The sequence below is a fragment of the Protopterus annectens genome, chromosome 6.part0 (genome assembly GCF_019279795.1).
Source record: "Protopterus annectens isolate FY-2018-M chromosome 6.part0, PAN1.0, whole genome shotgun sequence".
Taxonomy (NCBI): domain Eukaryota; kingdom Metazoa; phylum Chordata; order Ceratodontiformes; family Protopteridae; genus Protopterus; species Protopterus annectens.
Genome location: NC_056737.1, coordinates 837,841,990 through 837,865,820, shown reverse-complemented (window position 1 = coordinate 837,865,820; position 23,831 = coordinate 837,841,990). Strand labels below are relative to the sequence as shown.

At 41.9% G+C, this 23,831-nt stretch overlaps 1 protein-coding gene across 1 annotated transcript in view; it reads left to right on the top strand.

Annotated features, from left to right (window-relative positions):
- The window catches only part of MARK3 (microtubule affinity regulating kinase 3), a gene marked incomplete in the record, with an annotated part of 2,430,063 nt that overhangs the window by 2,394,587 nt on the left and 11,645 nt on the right, over window positions 1–23,831 (top strand). The window contains 1 exon segment of the mRNA XM_044074521.1: window positions 21,249–21,293. Within this exon segment, the coding sequence (XP_043930456.1) occupies window positions 21,249–21,293 (45 nt within the window).

Sequence of the window (23,831 nt, the reverse complement as noted above, 5' to 3'; positions counted from 1 at the left end):
ATCTTGTCATTTAAAGTTTTTGTCTTGGAAAACTTTATTCCTGGTAGCCATTACATCTGCATGTAGGGTCTCCGAACTTCAAGCCTTGTCCTCCAAACCCCCATATTTGATTTTTCACCCTGATAGTCTCCCTCAGGACTAATCCTACCTTTCTTCCCAAGGTCTGTTCAGAAACTAACTTAAATCAGTCCATTGAGCTTCCAACCTTCTTCAGGCACCATACCAACTGACTTGAATATATGTTACACAAGCTTGATGTACACAGACAACTTAGGTTCTATCTAGATAGAACGAAAGATTTCAGACAATCGGATCAACTCTTCATCTCTTGCACAGAAAATAAGAAAGGTTTTGCAGTATCAAACATTACATTGTCTAAGTGGCTCTCTGACTGCATGAAATCCATTTATTCCTCCATTAGTCAGCCATTAGAATCTAACGTCAAGGCCCACTCTACATGAGCTGTTTCTATGTCATTAGCTCATGCAGCTCGCTTGCCCTTAGATGCCATCTGTGCAGCTGCCACGTGGTCAAAACCTCACACATTTATCACTCATTACAAAGTGGATAGGACCTCCAGAGACAGGGCTACCTTTGCTTCCACTGTGCTCAGGAATGTTCTTCCGTGAGCCACCCAGGATCAGGGTGCTTGGGACGCTACCCACGTGTAAGAACAAAACGGCGAGATAGAACAACTTCACATAAAGAAGTTATGTCCTTACCATAACGTTCCATGTGAGTTGTTCATCTCGCCTTTTTGTTCTTACATTCCCGCCCACCTTCCCCTCCAGTCGAGCAAGATGGTTGCCTTGGTAGATTGGTCGAGTTTGTCAGTCTGTATTACACATTCTGTTTTTCCTATCTACAATCTTATAGCTACCTTCATAGGTAGACACTATAGTTTTATTTCTTCCTGTAGGCTGTCTTGGTTGCAGCATACTAGATCAGGGGATTCACAGTAGAGCATCATGGGATATACACTAGGTCTCGAGCTTCTGTGAGAGTCTGAGCTTGAAAGCGGCCGATTCGGAGCCGAAGGATCGGCTCCGACCCGCGTGTAAGAACAAAAAGGCGAGATGAACAACTCACATGGAAAGTTATGGTAAGGACATAACTTCTTTTATCTTGTTTAAGTAGTGATCTCTTGATGCAAGCCATTGAGCGGTGTAAGGTTGAGAGAGTATTTGCCCCTTCCTAATTTCTTATTTTTTTTTGCATGTTTGTCACGCTTAAATGTTTCAGATCATCAAACAAATTTAAATATTAGACAAAGATAACCCAAGTAAACACAAAATGCAGTTTTTAAGTGATGATTTTATTTAAGAAAAAAAGATATCCAAACCTACATGGCCCTATGTGAAAAAGTAATTGCCCCCTAAACCTAATTGTACCACCCTTAGCAGCAACAACTGCAATCCAGCATTTGGGATAACTGGCAATGAGTCTTTCACATTGCTGTTGAGGAATTATGGTCCACTCTTCTTTGCAGAATTGTTTTAATTCAGCCATATTGGAGGGTTAACTAGCATGACCTGCCTTTTTAAGGTCATGCCATAGCATCTCAATTGGATTCAAATCTGGACTTCAACTAGGCCACTCCAAAACCTTCATTTTGTTTTTTTTTTTTAAGCCATTCAGAGGTGGACTTGCTGGTGTGTTTTGGATCATTGTCCTGCTGCAGAACCCAAGTGCGCTTCAGCTTGAGGTCACGAACTGATGGCCGGACATTCTCCTTCAGGATTTTTTGGTAGAGAGCAGAATTCATGGTTCCATCAATTACAGCAAGTCGTCCAGGTCCAGAAGCGGCAAAGCAGCCCCAGACCATCACACTACCATCGCCATGTTTGACTGTTGGCATGATGTTCTTTTTTTGAAATATTGTGTTACTTTTACACCAGATGTAGCGGGATGCACACCTCCCAAAAAGTTCAACTTGTGACAGAAAAATGCCAAACTCAGACACTCCTCCTGTGTTTGTCTTGGTGCTGTCCATCTCCAAGAAGACTGTACTGTTTTCCTCAAGAACCCTGACAAAGTGTAAAAACTTATTCTGAAAGGACTTCTCCAATCCGATTTTAAAGAGGCTATATCTGGTCCCAAAACTGAAGCCAGCTCTTCCTCCTCTTCATCTAAACCAAAAAAGTGACCTCATTCGGTTCCAACAGTATCTTCAGAACCACCTTGTAAATTGGCCACATCTACTACGGTGCCAACTGTATCTTTGCCACCAGTGGGAAAGGATAACCTTTCATTGACACCGACAACTGCACAGACCTCAGTGCAGACACCTCGAGTTTCGGTACAAGCCGAACTCTCTGTACCGAAAGAGCCATGACTAATTGTTCTACTGAGCTGAGGGCATCTTATTCTTTCTGGGTTGACCTGTTTGCTGACCATCCACAGAGTCCTTTTTTTGAAACAACGCCACCTTGATCTTCATTAGCTTCCTCTGTTCGGTCCAGTAAGAGCTTGTCCGAGTCTGACCTTGACTGCTCAACTAGCTCTTGACGGTGAGGTGATTTTCGCCAGGTTGGCTCTGGAGCCAGGCCTTTGACACCCATGCAAACTCCTCTTCCAACTCTAGCCGAGTTTTTGGAGCCCGTGGTACCAACCATCCTGGCTTCGACTGTTTCAGTGTTGACTAGAACTCTTTCTCCAGCACCAATAGTTGCCTTGAGTTCTTATGTTTTTTCATAACCGGAGATGTCTTGAGGTCAGGGCTTCGTTGCTGGTTCTGAGGGGCAGGGATTGACTTCAATTCTTTCTGAGCCCTCCATGCCCCTTGGGGGTTTGGCATATGTAAGGTCGACCTTGGCTTCTGTTTCGGAGGCGGCATCTTTGGTGCGGGATGGAACTACGATTCCAAAGGAGTCTTGTTTCAGTTTTTGGCTCCCATCCCTCTATGGGGGGGGCTGCCTTTCAAGCTATGGAGAAGGCCATGTCCATTGTGGACTCACTCTGTGCCATCCCTCTCAGGCCAAGTAACTTGTCCATCCCCTCGACTGGAGCTTTCTCCAGGCTGTTCCCTGGGAAAGGGCACAAAAGCCTCAGGAAAGATCCAGCATGGTGATATCTTCAGATATCTCTCTGGAGCATCCAACCGAAGAGGTACCTTCAAAGAAAAAGTGCAAGAGGAAGCACTTGGACTCCCCCGAAGTCTTTCACAGAGGATGCTGATTTTGATGAAGGGGAAGGTTCCCCTAGGTCACGCCCTCATGATGCTTCCTTTTGGGACATTGTAGACATCTTAAAACAGAGGGGGTGGCAGGACTTCCCTTCAGCCTTCCTCGGAGGAATCTGTATACCTTGATTCCTTTTTGTGCCCAGCCCCTCTATCTCTTGTATCTCTCCACCCGCTGACAATCTTATAAAACTGATCACTCAGCGGGTCTGGAAAATTCCTGACTGCATTGAACCAATCCCCAAAACACCTGACCGGATTCTTTCTACACCTAAAAACTAGTAATTCCTGGCCAGAGATATTCCTGTAGACGCCATGGTGATAGTGGCAGCCACCAGAAAGGAACTTGTAGAAGAAAGTCCTACTATCCATCCACCTAGCAAGGAGTCTAGGACTATGGATAGGTTTGGGAAGAGCATATTCTCTTCATCGACCTTCGCTTCTAAGGTCCTTGAATTACATGGCACATTTTACCAGGCTTCAGAGAGAGTTGATCAAAGAACTTTCAGATACTCTTGCAGTAGCTGGAGGGTTCCAAGATAAGGTTACTTCTCAGTTCGGCACCCCTGAATCGATTTCCAATTTGTCCATGAGGTTAATTGCTCATGCAGCTGAAGAGACAACAAGTACAGCAGGTTCAGGTGTAGCCATCAGGAGACTCATCTGGATGCGCCTGTGTGACTTTGTGGAGCCATTTAAGTCTTCTTTCGTCAACGCTCCTGTCGACAGATCATCCTTGTTTGACCCCAAGGTTAGACACGCTAGTCAGATGTGAAAAAGATGGGAAGACCCTTTCTACTTTGGGCGTACATTTCTCCACTCCTCAATGGCCCTACTCTAGGAACCAGAAAAGTAGGAGGCTATGGTTCAAAAAGACCCAAGGACCTTTCCAAGACTCATGTTGCAAGGACTTCCCCCAGGGCAGAGGGGGAAATAGTAATGGAAGATGCCATCCAAGAGGCAGAAGTGGCCCTCAGAACCAGGGCTCCACAGATTCTTTCTCTGATAACTCCTACTGGTGCTCCTGAACGGAGGCCAATTACTTTCCTTTGGAGGCAGTCTGGGAAAGATTATCCCTGTACCAATCTGCCTGGCTAGGAATGACGGACAAATGGGCGCAGGGGATCATTTCCTGAGGTTACATCATTCTCCATTCAACAAAACCAAAAACACTGAAAAGACTTTTGACACTCCACCCAGTCACAGGGAGGCAGCAGCCTTGGAAATTCAAAAACTGCTCGATAAGAGAGTCATCCAAGCAGTAACAGAGAGGGTCCAGAATTTACTCAAGGCTCTCTTTAGTATCAAAAAATGGGACTGGAGACCCATTTTGGATCTCAGCCAGTTGAACAAAGTTCAACAAACCAAATTTTGGATGATCTTCATACAGTCAGTACTTCCATGCTTGGAAAAAGATGACTGGATGTGCTCAGTAGATCTTCAGGATGTATATTACCACATAAAAAGTGCTCCAGAAGATTCCTGCTACTTCCAGCTGGGAACCAGTCACGATCAGTTCAGGACACTGCCCTTTGGTCTCACCATAGCCCCCAGGGTTTTTACCAAATGTATGGCAGTGGTAGCAGTGCATCTGACTGCTAGGGTTCAGAGTATTTCCATATCTCGATGACTGGCTCCTTACCGCTCCCATCAGGCGTCAACTCCTAAAGGCACGAGATTATACCTTTCATCTTTGTGCCACCTTAGGAATCACAATAAACTCTGAAATATCCCATGTGGAACCAACACACCAACTTTAATTCACTGGAGCTATACTAGACACAATCACCGGATTTGCATCACTTCCTCCAGAAAGGCTCCAAAGGATCAAATCACAAAATGGATAACTCAGAACAAGAGAGTAGCAGCAAGACATCCTACACACTCTGTGGTCCATGGCAGCCTCTCACTTGCCAGGTGTCACATGCATATTCTTCAATGGCTTCTGGCCCTCCCAATGGTCCTTATGAAATCATCCTGTGTCCCATCTAATTTGGATCACCAGTCGTTGCAAAGAAGACCTGAGTTGGGGGCTTCATTCCAATGAAATCTTGTCAGGCCATCCCTTTGTCCCTACTCAACCCCAAGCCATTGTGACTGTGAAGATAGGTGAAGGCAACCAGCCTAGCTAGATAGAATTTTGTAGGAAATTCTGTCATTTGCAAATATTAATGTAAGCCACAGGCTTGTTCTCTTAAATGTCAAGAGACTGTATTGGATGTTGAACTGAAAAAAGTGCAACAACAGTGCACTCTGCTGTAAGAAAGCTGATAAGTCCACCATTGTGAAATTCTTTGATCTAAAACTCTGAGCCAAGATGTCTAGAGGGAGGCATTCTGCCTATTGTTTTGAGGCCAGAGTTAATGACTAGAATTTACATGTAGAATTTATTTTATTGCTCTGGCTTCCTGACCAGCTGCAAGATCAAAAAGGCTATTAACTTCTGGGTTTCTGTTAGCCTGGGAACCAGAAAGAAATGATGTAATCTGAAATGAATTAGTGGTGCTCTTTATCAGTTTAAGGACAGAAAGAATGAGGGCATTTGAGTATTTGTCTTGAGAACATCCAACTCATCAGCACTGCCTGAGTTCTATAAGTAAGTTTATTTTAGACTTCAGTGTTTCTCTTGGATATAGCTAGGAAATAGGAAGATTAGATTTTTTTGTGTGTTGATGTCAGAATTGTTCTACTGTATTTTAAGTATTGCTCTGTGAAGTCTGAACTCTTGACTAGCTCTGTGTAGTAAGAAGTATTGTCTTGTGTTTTTATTAGTAAATATTTTTAAACTTTTCAACTGTGGCTGTTTTGTGTCGAGATAATTTCATCTCTAGAGTACATTACATATATATAGTGATACTGTACAAAGTCACTCCAAATTAGCCTTAACTGTTCAGTTGCACTTAACATTTGGATAATAATATTGCACAGTATAATTGGATACACTTTTCATAAGGGCCTATAGTCTGGGTAAAAAGGGCACAGCTGGAGAACCTGTGCCAGCCTTCCCCAGGAGTGTCTGTGTGGTTGTATATGACTCTTATCTCAAAATTGTGTGTGTCAGCTACTTGGGCAGGGACACGAAGCACTGGTTGGACAGAGAGGGTGGAGGTTTTAGCTTGCTCACTAGGCTGATATCTGGACCGTATAGCTGTGCCAATGGGGACTCTTATTGGGGACCTGGAGAGAAAGGGAGAAACCAGCCCCAGACTGACTGTGATCTCTGTGTGCTCTTAAGGGAAATTGTACTTTACTGTGTGTGTATTTATTATCTTTTCCCTATATGGACGCCTCTCACTGGTGTTAGTGGTGAGGATTGAGGCTCCTTGATTGCTGGGCCAGTGCACAGGAGTCACATGTGAAATGTTTGGCAGTGGTGGGATATCCACACCACATATTAATTGGTTGGCAAATACTAATTGGTTTGTAGTGGTGTGGGTAGTGTGGATTCCTGTAGTTTGTGTACAATGATCACTGAAGGTGTTCTTTACTCGAAATCAGCCAGGCAGTGAATACTCGGAGTTCAGATCACAGTTATTTTATTTCTTTTGTTAGCTTAGTTAATCAGGAAGAGCAGGCAGCATGTCAGCAGAGGAGTACAGAAAGCTGACAAGGAGCCAGCTGGCTGACATGTGCCAGGCTAGGGGGGGACTGGTGCATGGAAACCTGACTAAGGCAGACATGATTGCAGCTTTGGTCACAGCTGCAACAGAAAATAGCAACCAGGACGATGATCAGACTGGCAGTGGAGATGTACCACACTCAGAGAATGGACAGCTCAACCTTTCTTCACAGGACTTAAAATCCATCTGGAGTGTGAGAGACTTGAGTTGGAGGCCAGGTGTTTCGAAATAGAAGCAGCTGAGAGACTGAGTCATCTTGAGAGTAAGGGCAATGAGAAACTGCGACGTTTGCAGACTGACAAGAATGAGAAACTGCTACGCCTGGAAACTGTGGAAGAGCAGCGGTAGAGGGAGCAAGAAAAGGAGATGCTGACTTTTCGCCAGAGTCATGGATGTAATGGGGCAGGGAGTAACTGGACCCCAGAAGTACAAAAAGTCAGTAAATTTCTTCCGCAGTTTACGGGGGGGGGGGTAATTTTGATAGTTTCATATGTTTGAGAGGGTATGTAAAGAGTATGATGTTGACCAAAGGCTCTGGGTACAGTTTCTGACCCCCCTTACTCCATGGTACAACTGTACAACTTGCTAATTGTGAATATTGTGATTATACTTCTAAGAATTACTTGTTAGAATGTTTTACGCTAACACCTGAAATTTATAGGGAAAAGTTTTGTGAGCAATAGACACAGGGTAGATGAGTGTGTGTGAATATGTTGCTGAACTGAGCACTTATTTTCATAGGTGAGTGAGTGGATGTCAGGTTACCACTTTTGAAGGACTGGCAGACCTTTTGGTGAGAGCAGAAGCTCTTAGAACTTTGCCTGAGGACATGAGGATCTGGTTAGCTGATGGACAGTGTGCTACTTCAGCAGAGTTTGGGAAGAAGGGAGACCTATACCTAGCAAGCAGGGCATCCCTGCACAGGAAGTGGACCCCCTCAGTACTGTTCATGGGTCTAAAGGAACCAATAATGGGCAGCACAGACTGCCTCAACAGAATCTGCCAGTAGCAGGGGAAGCTACTATTCCAGGTGCACATCCAGGACCTAGGGTTAAATGTTTTCAGTGCAACCATTGAGGCCATGTGGCATACAGATGTCCACAGACGCAAGGTGGGGAACAAAAGGTGAGAGAGCCAGTAAGTGGGGAAGACAAAATGCCAATAATAGGTTGTTTTGAGACAACAGTGGTACCAAACTGTCATCCTGCAGATGTCTTGATAGGGAAGGATTTGGATGAGGCAGTAGCCATGTACTTATGCAGTTACACGCAGTCAGGCTAGGAGACAAGCATATTGGTTTGATAGCCTGGGTGAGACCCAGACAGACTGCATACTTGCAGCCAGGACTGGTGAGGTGGTTACTTCAGAGAGGGAGCTACTCTGTAGCAGTGAGACTGAATGTGAGCCACAGCTACTTGTGGGTACTGATGTTCCCTTGGACAGTGTGACTGCAAGGGTAGAGGTGAGTAGTAGTACACAGACTGACAGTGAGGCGCCGCTGTCGGAGGATACCAGACTTCCTGTGGGAAGGGGAGCTGGGGAGTGTTACAGAGAGAGTGTTAAGACAGGCTCTGCTCTCGGACCCTACACTGCAAGGCCTGAGAGAGGTAGCTAGTGAAGGACTTGATTCTCAAGGGAAGGGGGAATCTGTATACTGGGACAAAGGGTTATTTGTATAGAGAGTAGAGGGCTAGAAAGTGAGGGAGTGCAGCAATTAGTGCCTAGAGCCTACCTTCTGGTGCTTCTAGCCATAGCCTATGATATTCCCTTTGCAGGTCATATGGGCATAAAATGTACAAAGAGACATATTATGCAGAACTTCTACTGCCTGGAATTTCCAGAGATGTAACAGGGGTACTGCAGGACTTGAGAACAGTGACAAATGGTAAGGAAGGCAAGAGACAATGTGAGAGCTCCTTTGATGCCTTTGCCTGTGATTGAGTAGCCATTTTAGAGGGTAGCTATGGATACTGTGGGGCCTCTGAGTACTCCAAGCTACAGGATACCCTGAGGCAGTAGCTTTGTCCTCTATTGAGGCAGGAAAGGTGGAAAATGCTTTGAGATTTTCAGCAGGGTAGGTTTCCCAAAAGAAATACTGACTGACAGAGGTGCCAACTTCATGTCAGACCTGCTGACTTGTCTGTGGAAGTACTGTGGGGTGAAGCACCTGACAGCCACCCCCTACCATCCCCAGACTAATGGTCTTGTTGAGAGGTTAATCTCTACACTCAAAGTCCATACAGGCATTTGAAGACCAGTTTAAGAGGGAGTGGGACAAATATTTGCCCCATCTGTTTGCTTACAGAGAGGTTCTCCAGGAATCCACAGGTTTTTCACCCTTTGAGTTGCTGTATGGGCATAGAGTGAGGGGACCTCAAGATTTAATTTGAGGTGAGCGGGAAGGTGAGTGTGAATCTCACAAGGAGTCTGTTGTGGCATATGTCCTAAACCTCAAGAAACTCATGGGCTTGGGTCAGGAGAACATGGCAGAAGCCCAACAACCGAAAAAGGTATGGTATGACAGGAATGCATGAGCTAGAGTGTATGCTGTAGGGCAGCAGGTAATGCGTCTCCTTCCTGTCAGACGCAACAAGCTGCAATTGGGAGGGACCCTAAAAGGTGGTAAAGGTAAGTGATGTTAACTACATGGTGGCAGTGCTAGGCAGGGGCACAAATTGCACTATGTTAACATGATGAGCCCTTACCGTGATAGGGAGGCCCTTGTGCTGAGCATTTGCAGTGGATTGCAGGAGGAGTCTTGAGGGAGATCTGGTGACTGATCTCTTCAGAGAGGCTCAGACAGACACCTCAGTGGAAGGGGTAGCAATGTCCCAGCAGTTCTCCTACCCAGGTTTGAGAAATCCGAGCAGTGTTACAGGAGTTTAGGGACATGTTCACTGGGAAACCAGGGGGCACCCACCTGGTGGATATAGGGCCCCAAAGGCCTATTAGGCAGGCCCCTTACAGGGTGCCTGAGAGGGTCAAACAGACTCTGAGGGAGGAGATACAGGAGATGGAACTAGGAATAATTCAAGAGTCCAGTGCCTCGGCCTCCCCAATGGTGCTGGTGCCAAAGAAGGATGGTGGCACTAAGTTCTGTGTGGACTACAGGAAATTAAGTAGTCACACAGAGTCAGATGCTTACCCTATGCCTAGGACAGATGAGGCCCTAGAACATCTGGGTTTGGGGCTAAGTATCTTGCCACCATTGATCTTGCTGTTACTGGCAGGTGCCCTTGACTCCCAGTGCTAGAGAGAGGTCAGCCTTTGTGACTCCTTTTGGCTTGTATGAGTTCACAAAGATCCCCTTTGAGATGAAAAATGCCCCAACAACTTTCCAGAGGCTGGTAGATCATATCCTAGCAGGAGCAGGGCAAGTTTGCCCTTGCTTACCTAGATGATATTGTCATCTACAGCCATTCCTGGCAAGACAACCTTCAACATGTCAGGGAGGTGCTGGGCAGACTACAGAGGGCAGGGTTGGCCTTTAAGCCCAGCAAATGTCAGGTGAGTATGGCAGAGGTCTCCTACTTGGGATATAGAGTGGGGAGTGGTAAGATCAGGCCAGAACTTGCCAAAGTAGAAGCCATTCAGGCATGGGCTGCACCTGTTACCAAAAAGCAGGTGAGGGCATTCTTAGTGGCAGCAAGGTACTACAGAAAGTTCATCGTCAGTTATAGTACCATAGCTGCTCCCCTCACAGACCGGACAAGGAAGAGCAGGCCAGATAATGTAGTGTGGACCCCAGCATGTAAGCAGGCATTCCAGGAGCTTAAGGAAGCTTTGGGAGGACCCCCTGTGTTAGCCAGTCACAGATTACAGCAAATAATTTGTTTTGCAGGTGGATGCTTCAAACCATGGGGTTGGGGGGCTGTACTTCACCAGATTTCTTCAGAGGGAGAAGACCCAGTGGTTTATCTCAGTCATGAGCTCCAACCCAAGGAGAAATGCTATGCAGCTGTAGAAAAGGAATGTCTATCTATAGCGTGGGCACTGCAGAAACTTCAGCCTTATCTGTATGGAAAAAAAATCACTGTAGTGACAGATCACAACCCCCTAACATGGTTAAACCCAGCCAGCCAGCAAAATGACAAGTTGCTAAGATGGAGCCTAGGGTTGCAAAGCATATAATATGTCAGTGCAGCATCACAGTGGGATTAGCAATGCCAGTGCAGATGTGCTGTCAAGACATGGAATGGGGTAAGGTGTATTCAAATAGACCTAACCCTCTCAAGTAACGTTTCTCTAGGGTCACTTGAAAAACTAGCTTGACTTCTCGGGGGGGGGGGTGAAGATAGGTGAAGGCTGTCAACCTAGCTAGGTAGAATTTTGTAGAAAATTTTGTTTGTAAACATTGTAAGCCACAGGCTTGTTCTCTTAAATGTGAAAAGACTGTATTGGATGTTAAACTGAAAAAAATGAAACTGTGCAGTCTGTTGTAAGAAAACTGGTAAGTCAACCATTGTGAAATTCTTTGATCAAAAACTCTGAGCCGAGATGTCTAGAGGGTGGCATTCTGCCTATTGTTTTGAGGCCAGAGTTAATGGCTAGAATTTACATGTTATTTCTTTTATTGCTCTGGCTTCCTGACCAGCTGCAAGATCAAAAGGGCTATTATCTTATGAGTTTTTGTTCGTCTGGGAACCAGAAAGAAATTATGTAATCTGAAATGAATCAGTGGTACTGTGTTATCAAGTTAAGGTCAGAAAGAGTGAGGGCATTTGCGTATTTGTCTTGAGAACATCCAACTCACCAGCACTGCCTGAGTTCTATATGTAAGTTTATTTTAGACTTCAGTGTTTCTCTTGGATGTAGCTAGGAACTAGGAAGATTAAATTATTTTTTTCTGTATTGATGTCAGAACTTTTCTACTTTAAGTATTTCTGTGTGATCTCTGAACTCTTGACTAGCACTGTGTAGTGAGAAGTATTGTCTTGTGTTTTTATTTATTAAATATTTTGAAACCTTTCAATCATGGCTGTTTTGTGTAGAAATAATTTAATCTCTAGAGTACATTGCATATATGTAGTGATATTGTACAAAGTCACTCCAGATAAGCCTTGACTGTTCAGTTGCACTTACCATTTGGATAATAATATTGCACAGTATAGTTGGACACCCTTTCATAAGGGCCTTTTGGTAGCTGATAAATATTAGTGGGTGGTGGCAAGTGGTACTACCATATAGTCTGGGTAAAGGGGGCACAGCTGGAGAACCTGTGCCAGCCTTCCCCAGGAGTGTCTGTGTGGTTGTATACAACTCTTATCTCAGTGTGTCAGCTACTTTGGCAGAGGCACGAAGCACTGGTTGGACAGAGAGGGTGCTGGAGGTTTTATCTTGCCGTCTAGGCAGAGATCTGGACCCTATAGCTGTGCCATTGGGGAGTCTTATTGAGGACCTTGAGAGAAAGGGAGAAACCAGCCCCAGACTGACTCTGATCTCTGTGTGCTCTTAAGGGAAATTGTACTTTACTGTGTGTATTTATCCTTTTCCTATATGGACACCCCTCACTGGTGTTAGTGGTAAAGATTGAGGCTCCTCGATTGCTCGGCCAGTGCACGGGCATCACAGTGGCCACAGATGCATCCCAGATAGGGTGGGGAGGGGCATTATTTGTGAAAAACAGTCCAAGGCACTTGGTCCTGAATGGAGACCAACTTACATGTCAGTGTTCTAGAGATGAGGCGATGCTGTTAGCATTGCAAGCATTTCAAGGTGCTCTCCCCTCTGGAACGATTGCAGTTCAAACAGACAATATGTCAGTGGTCTGGTATATCAACAAACAAGGGGGAACCAGGTTGTACCTCTTTGTCGAGAAGCTCTCAGACTATGGCAATAGGCGGTTTCCTCCAACTGTTTTCTAATGACAATGCACATTCCAGGGAGCTCCAACGTAATTGTGGACAAGTCGAGCAGAACCATCCTCATGCCTCACAAAGTGGTCTCTCAATCCAGTGGTGGCAGGAAAGATATTCCACCACAGGGACCAGCATTGTAATCTGTTTGCATCCCCTCTGAACAAGTGCAGCAGTTACTTTGCCCAATCCCCCCCGGGGTAGTCACCCAGAGTTGCCTTTCTTCACAGTTGGCTCCCTCGTCTTCTGTACACCTTTCCCTAAACTCCTCTGATTCAGTTTCTAAAGAAAGCCAACAGGTCAAAGAACAGAATAATCCTCATTGCCTCGATCTGGCCAGGGCAAGTCTGTTTTCCCTACCTTTGGCCTCACCTACTTAAACTCTGGATACTGGACCCAGCTTCAGACCTGTTGTCCTAACCAGAGGGAATGGTTCATTTGAATCTTCAGCATCTCAAGCTCACTGCATGACTTCTCCAGTTTCCATGATTGCCAGGCATTCCTTCCTCAGTTCTCCAGTCCGACGCATCATTCTGGCCCACCACAAGCCTTCAACTAGAAAATTGTACCATAGCAAATGGATAGAATTTGCTAAATGGTCACTTGACTGTAATATTGACCCATATGTGCACCTTGTAGACAAAGTTAGACTTTTTGGCCTTACTATGTCAGTCTGGTTCATCAGCCTCTAGCATTTGTGCATCTTGCTGTGATGTCCAACTTCCAAGTTGGCTTCAGCAGTTAGTCACGTATGTCTCATGAACTTTGTAAAGCCTTTTTGAAAGGAACATTAATGCTCAGGCCTTTATTTAAAAAACTTTCTGCTCCATGGGATTTGTATTTGGTTCTGGAGTCTCTTCAGCAACTTGTGAGTTAAAGTTCCCGTCCTGTAAAACCTTGTTTTTGATGGTTATTAATTCAGCCAGGAGAATGTTGGAAATTCAAGCCTTGTCCTGCAACCCCCCCCATTTGATATTCCATAAGAACAGGGTCTCCCTCAGGACAAATTCTTTTCGCCAAAGGTCGTTTCGGAGTCAAATAATCAAACCTTGCATTATTTTTTCCAGCAAGGGAGAGTACTGTTTGCAGTCACTAGATGTACACAGGCAGTTACATTTTTGCTTTCACAGAACAAGACATCAGAAAATCTGACCAACTATTTAATTCCTTTTCTACACTTTCTCTAGGTAATCCAGTATCTAAGGTTACCATAGTTAAATGTCTTGGAGACGCTATCACCTTTGTTTACAACAAAAAGGGACTTCAGCTGCCACGTACTGTGAAAGCTCATTGAACGAGAGCTGTAGTGGCCTCTGCAGGTTTTCATGCTAGGGCTTCCTTAGATGATGATTGTGCAGTAGCTACATGGGCATCCCCTCATACCTTTATTACTCATTACTAACTGGACCAGGTCTGTAAGGGACATGCATCATTTGGCTCAATGACTCTTAGGAATAGTCTTCCGTGAGACTTCCCAAGAATCAGGTAGCTAGGGACTCTGTCACACAGTCAAGGATTACATGAAGATTGACATCATCAAATAAAGAAGTTATGTCTTGCCATAACGCTCCATTTCAGTTTTCATTATTCACTAATCCTTAACATTCCCTCCGTCCTGCCTTAGAACTCTTGGTGGACCAAATAGTCACAAAGACTGGCTTCTTAAGAGACCATATCTGTGTCCCTATTATCTATTACTTCTCGTCTGTCACTATTCTAGGCAAACTTGATCTGAGGTAATCTGGTGAGGAGCATTATCGGTAGATCCTAGCTCGAGCGTTTTTGTAAGGCATGAGCTGGAATAACAGCCAAATCTGTTCCGAGGGTTGGAACTGAGCCCCACAGTCGAGGATTAGTGAACATTGACAACGCAGATGGAATGTTATGGTAAGACATAACATTCACAAATTCTACGTGAAAATTTTCTGGTTGTCTAACCTGTATAGAAACTTGCACAAGTTTCACACAGTGCTAAGTAAACCGCATTTTCAGATTCACAGGTAAACCTGCTTTTTTCCCCACTTTTATTGGCCAGTATGATTCAAGGTAACACAGAAGCCTTCAATAATAAACCTGTAGTACTTAGTGTTGACACCAAAACTTTCCTACAAGAGACAGAGGTATAACAACATCCTAGGTCTGCTTTCAAATTAATATTGTTTTATTGTATACAAAATTTGGTTCTCCACCAGTATTGTTAGCTAGATCCTTGCTGCCAAAACAATTTTCCAGTTCTATAAAATGTTTTATACCGTCCAGGTCAGTTGAAATCAGTATTTGAAAAGCCCTATACAAAGAGCTGTTTTTTCTTTGACTTTTGGCATTGGTAACCCATGTTTCATAATAATAGACTGAAACTAAATGTCTGTTACTAACCTCCAAAACTATATTGTTCACAAACTCCTCCATAACCTCTCTTCCTAAAACTCGTATTAACAAAATTTGCTTAGTCACTAAAATGGCCATTACTAGTAAGACAACTCACTCGAGTAAATTGTTATAAACTGAGGATGTTGACTGCTGTGAACCAATTGTTCACAAATGTGTGTTTCCTATATATTTTGCTGTCAACATTTGTTTTCAGAGTTAGCTCTAATGACTAAGTCACGAAAGTGTGCTGATTTTCTGTGACTTCCTATAGTAAAAGTGAGAAAGTTGGCACTAGAGTTTTAAATCAGTAACAGAGCTGTTGAAATCAGCTGCTGAACCATTCCATAAAATCAAATAATCTATATAATGACTATAAACAGAAATGTTGGTAAACGGTGAGTGAACAATTCAAATCTTGTGTTCCCACCAACTCGTAACTTAGCAAAAAACTTTGCCATTTTTTCTCCAATCACAACAGCTTTCTTTAATCTGAAGAAGTTATATGTGAAAATTTCCAGTACTAACTCTAAAAAGGTTCAATTTGTATTTATTAAAACATTGTTAGTAAGTACACTTAAGTATTTTCAAACGAAGTCCATGCCTGTATCATGTACAGTACATGTATCCAAAGAAGCTGCATCCAAAATTAAAAACCTGGTTTCTTAGCTTATAAACTGGTACTTGTGTAACAATTGTAACAGTACCCAAGAATCCATGAGATAAAATGTAGATTTGTGGACTGTAGGATTAAAAATGTAGTCCAAGATGGATGGTTGCAAGTACGCTGAAGTTGTAGTTCAAAAGAATGCCTGCCTCCTTACCCCCCCAAAAAAAATTCTGCCCACCTTTTGCAGGATTTGTATTGGGTGAAAATGAAAGAACAAGTGGCCATAGCCATATATTTCTTTTGTCAAACTGGGATGAAGGAGAAAGAAAAAAAATAAATCTATAACACAATAGCATTTCAACCTGTTGCTGTCAGACATGTAAATGTAGCATTTTTCCTTATCCCTCGCCACAAAACGTGCCAACTGTATTCATGTCTAATGCTAAATTATGAAGAGTGGGAAAATTATCCCACTAATGTATTTCAACTTGTTGCACTAAAACAATTCACTGCCTGTAGAAACCTATAGTGACTTGTGCATATTGTTTTTAGGTTTGATTGTGAAGAAAGTTAAATAATGACCACACTGTTCCCAGCCCCCATACAACCTATAGTGACCTTTTGTGCACATCTTATAATTTCTGAGAAAAATTTAAGAAATGTCCCAAGCCCCTGCAAGTTTATAACAGCCTTCTCTCTCCACCTTCAGAGCAGGGCTCGTTTTTTGGTCTAAGGTGGTGCCCAGGGCAAATGCCCCCTAGTAAGTCTTGTCAGAACTCATGTATACAGCTGTAACTGTGGGGTGCAGTTTTCCCCAGAAGCTGTGCGGGTCTACATGTTTTGTAAATGCATTTTAAGCCTGATATTCGAAAGAAAATGAATGTTCCTTTAATTTATTGCTACCTAGACGTGCTGTGTATATTCCTGTATTGTGTGCATGTCCACAGCTAAAAATCGAGATTTTTAAGCCCACACACAATCTCACATGCTCTGACACTGACGAACCAGGTCTCTCACAGGATCCATCTTATTTTTATTTTTACATAGGTATACCATACTGACACTGCACCTGACAAGGTAGGTCTAATGTATGTGTGTGCACACTGCACGCTTACCTCTAGGCAGATTGGATTGTAAGAATGGCACTTTATCTACAGTATGACTATGGGGTGTCTGAGTAAACCAAAGCACCTGGATAAAAACAAACCCTCAGCAACAGGAGTGACGCAATGCAATCTCCACACAGGAAGAGTTACAGCCAAGAGCCCATCCAAAGAGCTAAGAGTTGTGAAATGTAGTGCTGCTAGTCCCTACAACTGTGCTACTGATCATCTCCTTTCATACACACATCTTACCAAAAGCAGCAGAAATAGCTAGTTAGTGTGCAGTGCAGATGCTTAAATGTGGCGGAAAGTTGAGCAGTAATCACTTGACACTGATTTCAGCAAATGCAGTGCTTTGAGTGACAGCTCATGCCATGCCAAATAAATGACAAAGTAATCAGACAGGAGCAGATGACCACTGTAGCCATCAGTTGTGACCAGTTTATTCACTGTGTACTCCTGAGATATCAGATTGTGATTTAAAAAAAAATGTCCATGGTAACATGTTCCATCATACTTTGCACAAATGCACCCAAGTCCTGCAAAGTCAGACAGGGTCAGTCATTTTCACACAGAGACATCTCCTGTACACAGTAGTAGCCACATGTTCTACTGCATGTCTGATGTAAAAAAGAATGGCTCCAGTAATGCATTTCAAATGTACAAACATATAGTATAAATAGTATAGTATTCAGTGTCTCTCAAATGCATGTGCTAGTCCTTCAAAGCCAGATTAACTGTTTAAAACTGTGAACAGTTGAAAATGGTCAGTTAATTTCTTCCACATGTGATCCACACCAGTTGTAGCCACTTTGTTGACTAGTGTATACCTCAGCTGTCTGTGCGCAATAAAAATAATGAAAGAAAAAGGCTGGAAGAAAGTGCACTAGGTCACAAATTCCTCCAAGGTTTAATGCTTTTATTCTGTGACATTTGTGACCTAGTGTGCTTCCTCCCAGCCTTTTTACATTTGTTTTTGGAGGCTTTTGTGGTTGGAATCCCTGTTTTTGCAACTTTTGTTTGCAATAAAAATAATGGCCACAGTAATATGTTTCAGCTTTGGTTCATACAAACAAGCTGACGTAAGAAAAAGTGCTCTGCCTTGCTTGCCAGAATGATGAGCAAATAAGAGGGTCAACCATTTTAATTTACAGGCAAAACCTTTACTGAGCTTTCAGTTTCTTCTTGGATGTCTGTTTCAAGACAGAAGAGACAGAAAAATTGAGATATTTGCTGTACTAGAGAAACTGGAAAGAGAGGACTGTGTAATATTTTTTGCACGTGCAATTAAGCAGATGGGCAAATGTTCCAGATCAAGGTTTAAGTGAAACATACACCATATGTAAACTCCACTCCTATCAGAATGCAGCCGAGACTTAAATTAGTAAAGATTCAGTCATACAAGCAGAAAAAGCTATTTCTGACAAAATTGAGGAAGAATGGAAATGTATTAAAAATCGGGGATCCCTGTGTTTGTGAAAAATGTTTGTACAACAGTCAAAAGGGAAACAAGTTTATCCTACATTCATGCAATGTTAAGAGGCAGAGGTGAGATTTAAGCTTTTATATCCTTCTGTTTTCAGAATACTACCACCTGGAGGATTCAGGATATTGGCCACAAAGGAAATAGTTTTATCAACAGAGACTAAGCCATAAAGATGAAGAGTACTTTTAGTCTTCTGTCTATAGGAAAACCCAGGGGGGGGAGAGAGAATCTGCTATTGAAGCCTTTTCCATTATTTCAAAAGAAATTGCTTGAGTGAAAAAGTCCAAAGCTGACCAGGAGGGTCAGGAATAGCTTGGACTCAAACCAGAGATCAGTGATGGAAAATCATAATTTTTTTTGGGGGAGGGGGGCCAGAACAAAATGAATTTAGTGAATAAGTGTAAAATTGTAAAGCATCAGTCCCTCTAGATATAGTTTAGAAATGTACATTGATTCTGCAAGAAGTGAATGGAAGACTGGAAGTCTGACTATTAAAATCATTGGAAAACTGCAAAGCATGGAAAGATGTGACAGAGTAAAACAGTGCATTTCCCTACAGTTTCCTGATGTAAATTTCATGTTATTTTATAGAAGAGTGTCATTGCTGATTACTGAATATGCTGGTAGTAATAAGGTAAGAAAGTACTCTCTTGGTTGTAATGTATCCAGGCTTTACACTGTAATAAGAGGCTAGAAAGAAGCAGGTAAAGTGTTAGTATAATGTGATATTTGGATGCTGGTGGGGATGTGTAGGTTTGTTGCTTGCTTTACATGTAGAATTAACAGAACTTCCCCCATTTTTCTGAAGGTAGATTTCATAGATATTTCAAAGCCAGTGAGTCTTTGGGACCATTAATACCTTGCCAGTACCCTCTGTCAGGCCTCACTGTCTTTGTCCATGAGAGCCTTACCAGTCAATCCTACAGCAAATTTGTGAGTATCCATCCAGTTCTGATTATATTTAAAGTGAGCTACTTACATATGCAGGGAATATTATTCCAGGGGTTTAGAAGGTGCTGGATTGTAAACCTGTCCTCCACCATTTTTTCAGTCTGTTGAAGTTTTAGGTATTTGGTTCTAGTATTGGAGACATTAGACTTACAGAGATACAGGAGATACTGTGTAACTGGGACTCTTAATAGATCAGTAAGTGAGAACAAAGTCTCTCCTCAAAAATTTGTAAGACACTGAATAGAGACAGCACTTCTGGCTTCTTTTGGTGGCTCAGGGACAATTGGGCCTGTGATATTTTTTGATTAGAAATTGAGATTTTTCTAATTGTCTGGTTAGACCTATTCCACAGAGGGCTTTGTGCCCATTAACTGGTCTGATCATTGTTGAATATGGGAATACTTATCTCTCTAGAACTTGGCAACATTTCTTTAGCTGTACTAAATAAAAAGATTTCCTGATGACCACTGTCATGTGTTGCTCTGAAGAGAGGAGTTGTCAATGTAAGTTCATAGGTCCCATACTGCTTTTTAGTTTTGTAATGGTGTGTTGAATATAGTATAATGAGTGGAGGAGTTTCCCACTTAACATTTTGAGTCCATTTTTAGTACACTGAATTTACTATGGAGAGTTCATGCTGGAGGTTTTTAGTGTCAGAGGGTGAATTAACCCGCCAGTCTGCAGTCTTCTGCAAGCTCTGTTACCCAGAGGTCTTGGCTCTCTGCTTGCATATCTGAGAACAAAAAGCCAAAAAAAGAGAGTCTGGTAAGTTGGGTCTTTTAGCTTTAATAGTGTCTTGTTTGCACATGAAAGTGGTCATCTAGCTATGATGCGTTTTTGGTAGTATTTTGCTTTGTAAATATGTTGAGCCGTAACCCATGTCCCTGAATTGAGCCGTGTTGTCACTTCTGGACCATCTTCTGGATGGATAGTCTGACAGATGATCTGCTACTGGCATGAATGCTGTTCTCAAGCTTTGTTCTGTTCAGCAGAGTCCTGAAGTGTAGTCAGGATGTGCCATATGTTTGTACTAAGTGAATTTCCCCTCATACCCATTGCTTCTTGGTCTACTAGCTAAGATCAAAAGTGTTTTTAAGTCATTCAAAGTTTTGCCTTACTAAAGACCATCGGTGTTGGTATGGAACAGCAATCAATCAATCACAAATTTAATCAAGCAAAATTGTTTTCATTGCTCAACAACCTGGATTCTTGTGTAATACTTAGTCCCTCTACCTCCTTCCCCAGGGTGTGGGAGTTGGGAAAGGGCTACCTCCTTCTCTCTCCTCTTCCTTCCCAGATGACACATCCCATGGTTCTTAGTCTGATTCTCATTCTGAGATTTGACTTGAGTTCCTATATTAGATGTCTGTCTGTTGTGTGTTCACCTTCAGTGAAAGAGTGAACTTGGTCTGCTACCCCCCCCCGTATATGTAACAAAGTCTCAGTAATTATATGATAGGCAGGCATCATTGTTAAAACCTGTGCTGTGGAACCTGGTGTTCATTGCTGTTAAAGTGCAACTAGAATTTTTCTGGCCATATTAGAGCAAAATTTCTTAATTATGTCAGTGAGTTATCAAGTGCGCTCTCAGTTTCTAAGGCTTCCCCTGCACTGAAAAATGCATTGTTTTTTGAAGTAGATAGTGTGTGAAAAGGAATGTTCGTTCTTGAAACTAAACACTGTATTTTCTCAGATGATCCTGCTAATGAATATTTTTTGCAGAATAGATGACATGTATGCTCTCTCTTTTTGAACCAGCAAGTGCTTTGTTCTGATATATTGCATTTAACTTGAGTCATATAAGAATGCTACTGATGTTTATTGTGAGGGGATGTTAAGATAAAATGTAGTATGTTAAAAACGCAAGTACATAATCATGTTATATAGTATTCTCTCTATTACCTTCTGAACATATATGTGTGTATATATATATATGTGTGTGTGTGTGTGTATATATATATATATATATATATATATATCTGAAAACTAGATATCCACTAATGAATTGTTCATTAAAGTGTAAGATTTTTCTTTTCTTCTTTGCCTACTTGTGCTTTCGCATTGTACTCATTGAGGGTCCCAACTGAATCTGAGAGAAACTGGAGATTTGAGGGCTCAAGGTGAGGGTAAACATTTCTGTTTAAAAACTGTTACTGAAAATGTTAAAAATTTCAAGTTGAATATTATTTTTTTTGTTCGTTATATATATTATAAAAATGGAGTAATGGTTAGAAAGTTGCAACAAATCTTTGCAGTTATTTCTTTTTCTTGTTAGCCTTATGAAATGAAGATGAAATTTGTTGAACCTACAATTGATAATAAATAAAAAGGTATTTTTTTATTTGGATTGTCCATCTTGAGCAGTTTTATGCAACAAGCTAACATCCTGGAAGAAAATTTAGTATGCTGAAAGAATGGCTTTTGATTAGTAAGTAGCATTGAATTGTTTTTACTCTTAAGATTCAGGGTAAACAGGATTACTGTTTTAATTTCCTCATTACACCTGATTTCACATCACAATCCAGTTTCTTCACCATCTCATTCCTTTTATATGCAGGCAAATGTAAATGACCATACTAATTTCTGATGCGTGGTACAAACATAACAGTAGGACATTTGGGCCAGCATCCATTTTTATACAACTAGTCTTATTTATAGAAAATGTAATAGTCATTTGGTAAATGTGATGTTTCAGGTGTTTGCATCAAGTGAATGCAAAGGAAAGTATGGGGGCAATAATCATTTTGTATAGCCACAGAAATTAAATATATAGCAATGTGCATATAACACAATATAAAATGTAATTCATCTGCACAAAGTTGTCATGGTTTACTGTTAAATGTTGACAAACTCCTTAAGGTGTTGTATTTTCAAGGTGGACAGTGGTAGTAACTGATTGGTGTGATGGTGCCAGAAGTTTTAATGCATTGTCCTTTGCAGTTTATCATTTGAGTACATTTCCTTGAGGCAGTTGACTTGTGCAGATCTCAGTTTTGTGACTGAAAATTTCTTTTTAAAATCTTTAGATCATGTGGCATCTTGTTTTGGCTCCACTTAAAAGTACCACTAAGTCAAATGTTAACAGTGTTGGTGGCTGCGCAGGTATCACACTTGACTTGGGTGCTGGAAGATCAAAAGGCTGTGGGTTCTTTTCCTACTGCAAGTACTTGGATTAATTTTCTAATACGGACACTGTAGTGCAGTATAATGGGAGTGCTGCACTCTGTGTGCTCTGTCCTTTAGATGAGAAGTTAAACCAAGGTCCCATCTGCCTGTAATCCCATGGCCACATATCACAAAAGAGTAGGGAGAATACTACAGTGCCCGAGCTAAAATTTTTCCTAGTCATTGAGTACCACCCCAATAAGAGGGCACTGACGTATTGGGAGTAACCCGGTTAACTAAGAATATAAATTAAAAGTTTAGTGAAGCAGTTTTCCCATATGTATTTTCTTAATTTTAAAATAAGCTGCTGCATTTAACCCACCACCACCACACACACACACACACACACACACACACACACACACTTTAAGTTTAAAAGAAGCCATCTTGCTTCTGTTCCTGCTGCAAAGACGTGGCTGCCCATCAGTACTGTAGATTGCTTAAGACCATAGAGGCTGGACAGCTACACATGAGGACATTCTTTAAGAGCAATGTGTGTTTAGCTGTGAGTGAGACAGATGTCCATAATGATTTGTAACGTATAGCACTGTTGCTGATAAGATACCTGGAGAACCAGATGGTAATCTGCCACAGGCTGCTTTCAGTGGGAAAAGATTTTATTTGCTTGTGTGGGGCAGACCCCCCCCAGATAATTGTATTATAATGAGTAGACTGTTATGGCGTGTTTGCAGTTGATAAAAATATATTGGAGAAACAGTTTCTATGGGAAGGTTTTATTTTTTTCTTGATAGTCAAATATCTAGAGTACTCTGTCATAAAGTGGTTATTTTTGTGTGGACAGTGTATATGTGAATCTGATTGACCATTACTGTTTGCTCATAGATACACAAGTGTGACTAGGAGTTTTTAATGATATATTTGAGAAGCAAGCCAATATTTGTATCACTTAATCACTGCTGGCTATTAGAAAGTAGCTAGTCTGGGTAAGGGCAGTTTGTGGTATGAAAGTGACTGGCCACTGCTGTCAGTTGATCACTGTTAGCCATTGAAATAACATTTTAAAGATATGTGCATGTCTCTTTGGGGGTAACAGTATAGTTGAAAAAAAATCACCACAGCTTTTTCTTTTTTGATATCCTGTCCAGTTTCAATCAAAAGAGGTTTTACCCATTAAGAAGGAACATGTTCTTCAGAGATGGTTTCTTTAAGAAAAGAGCTGAAACTTTTGTAGTATTTCTATAAATAAGGTGAAGACACGCATATCCATGTTTTAATTTTGAGAACTGTTACTTTGTAATTTCTTAATGTAGCCATTTCAAATTTTATTGAATTTAGTTCATAACAGACCTATACATGTTCCATTTTGTGTCTTGAGCAAATGCAGGATACAGTGTTGTATTATTTGTGACTTCAAATCTAAAATGAAAATTGATGTTTGCAAGGCTTAATGTTCACACTGGATAAACATTGAAGATAAAGTTCTTCCTTTTTCTTTGCACTGAAAAAGTACAGCTAAATTGTTTACAAATGAA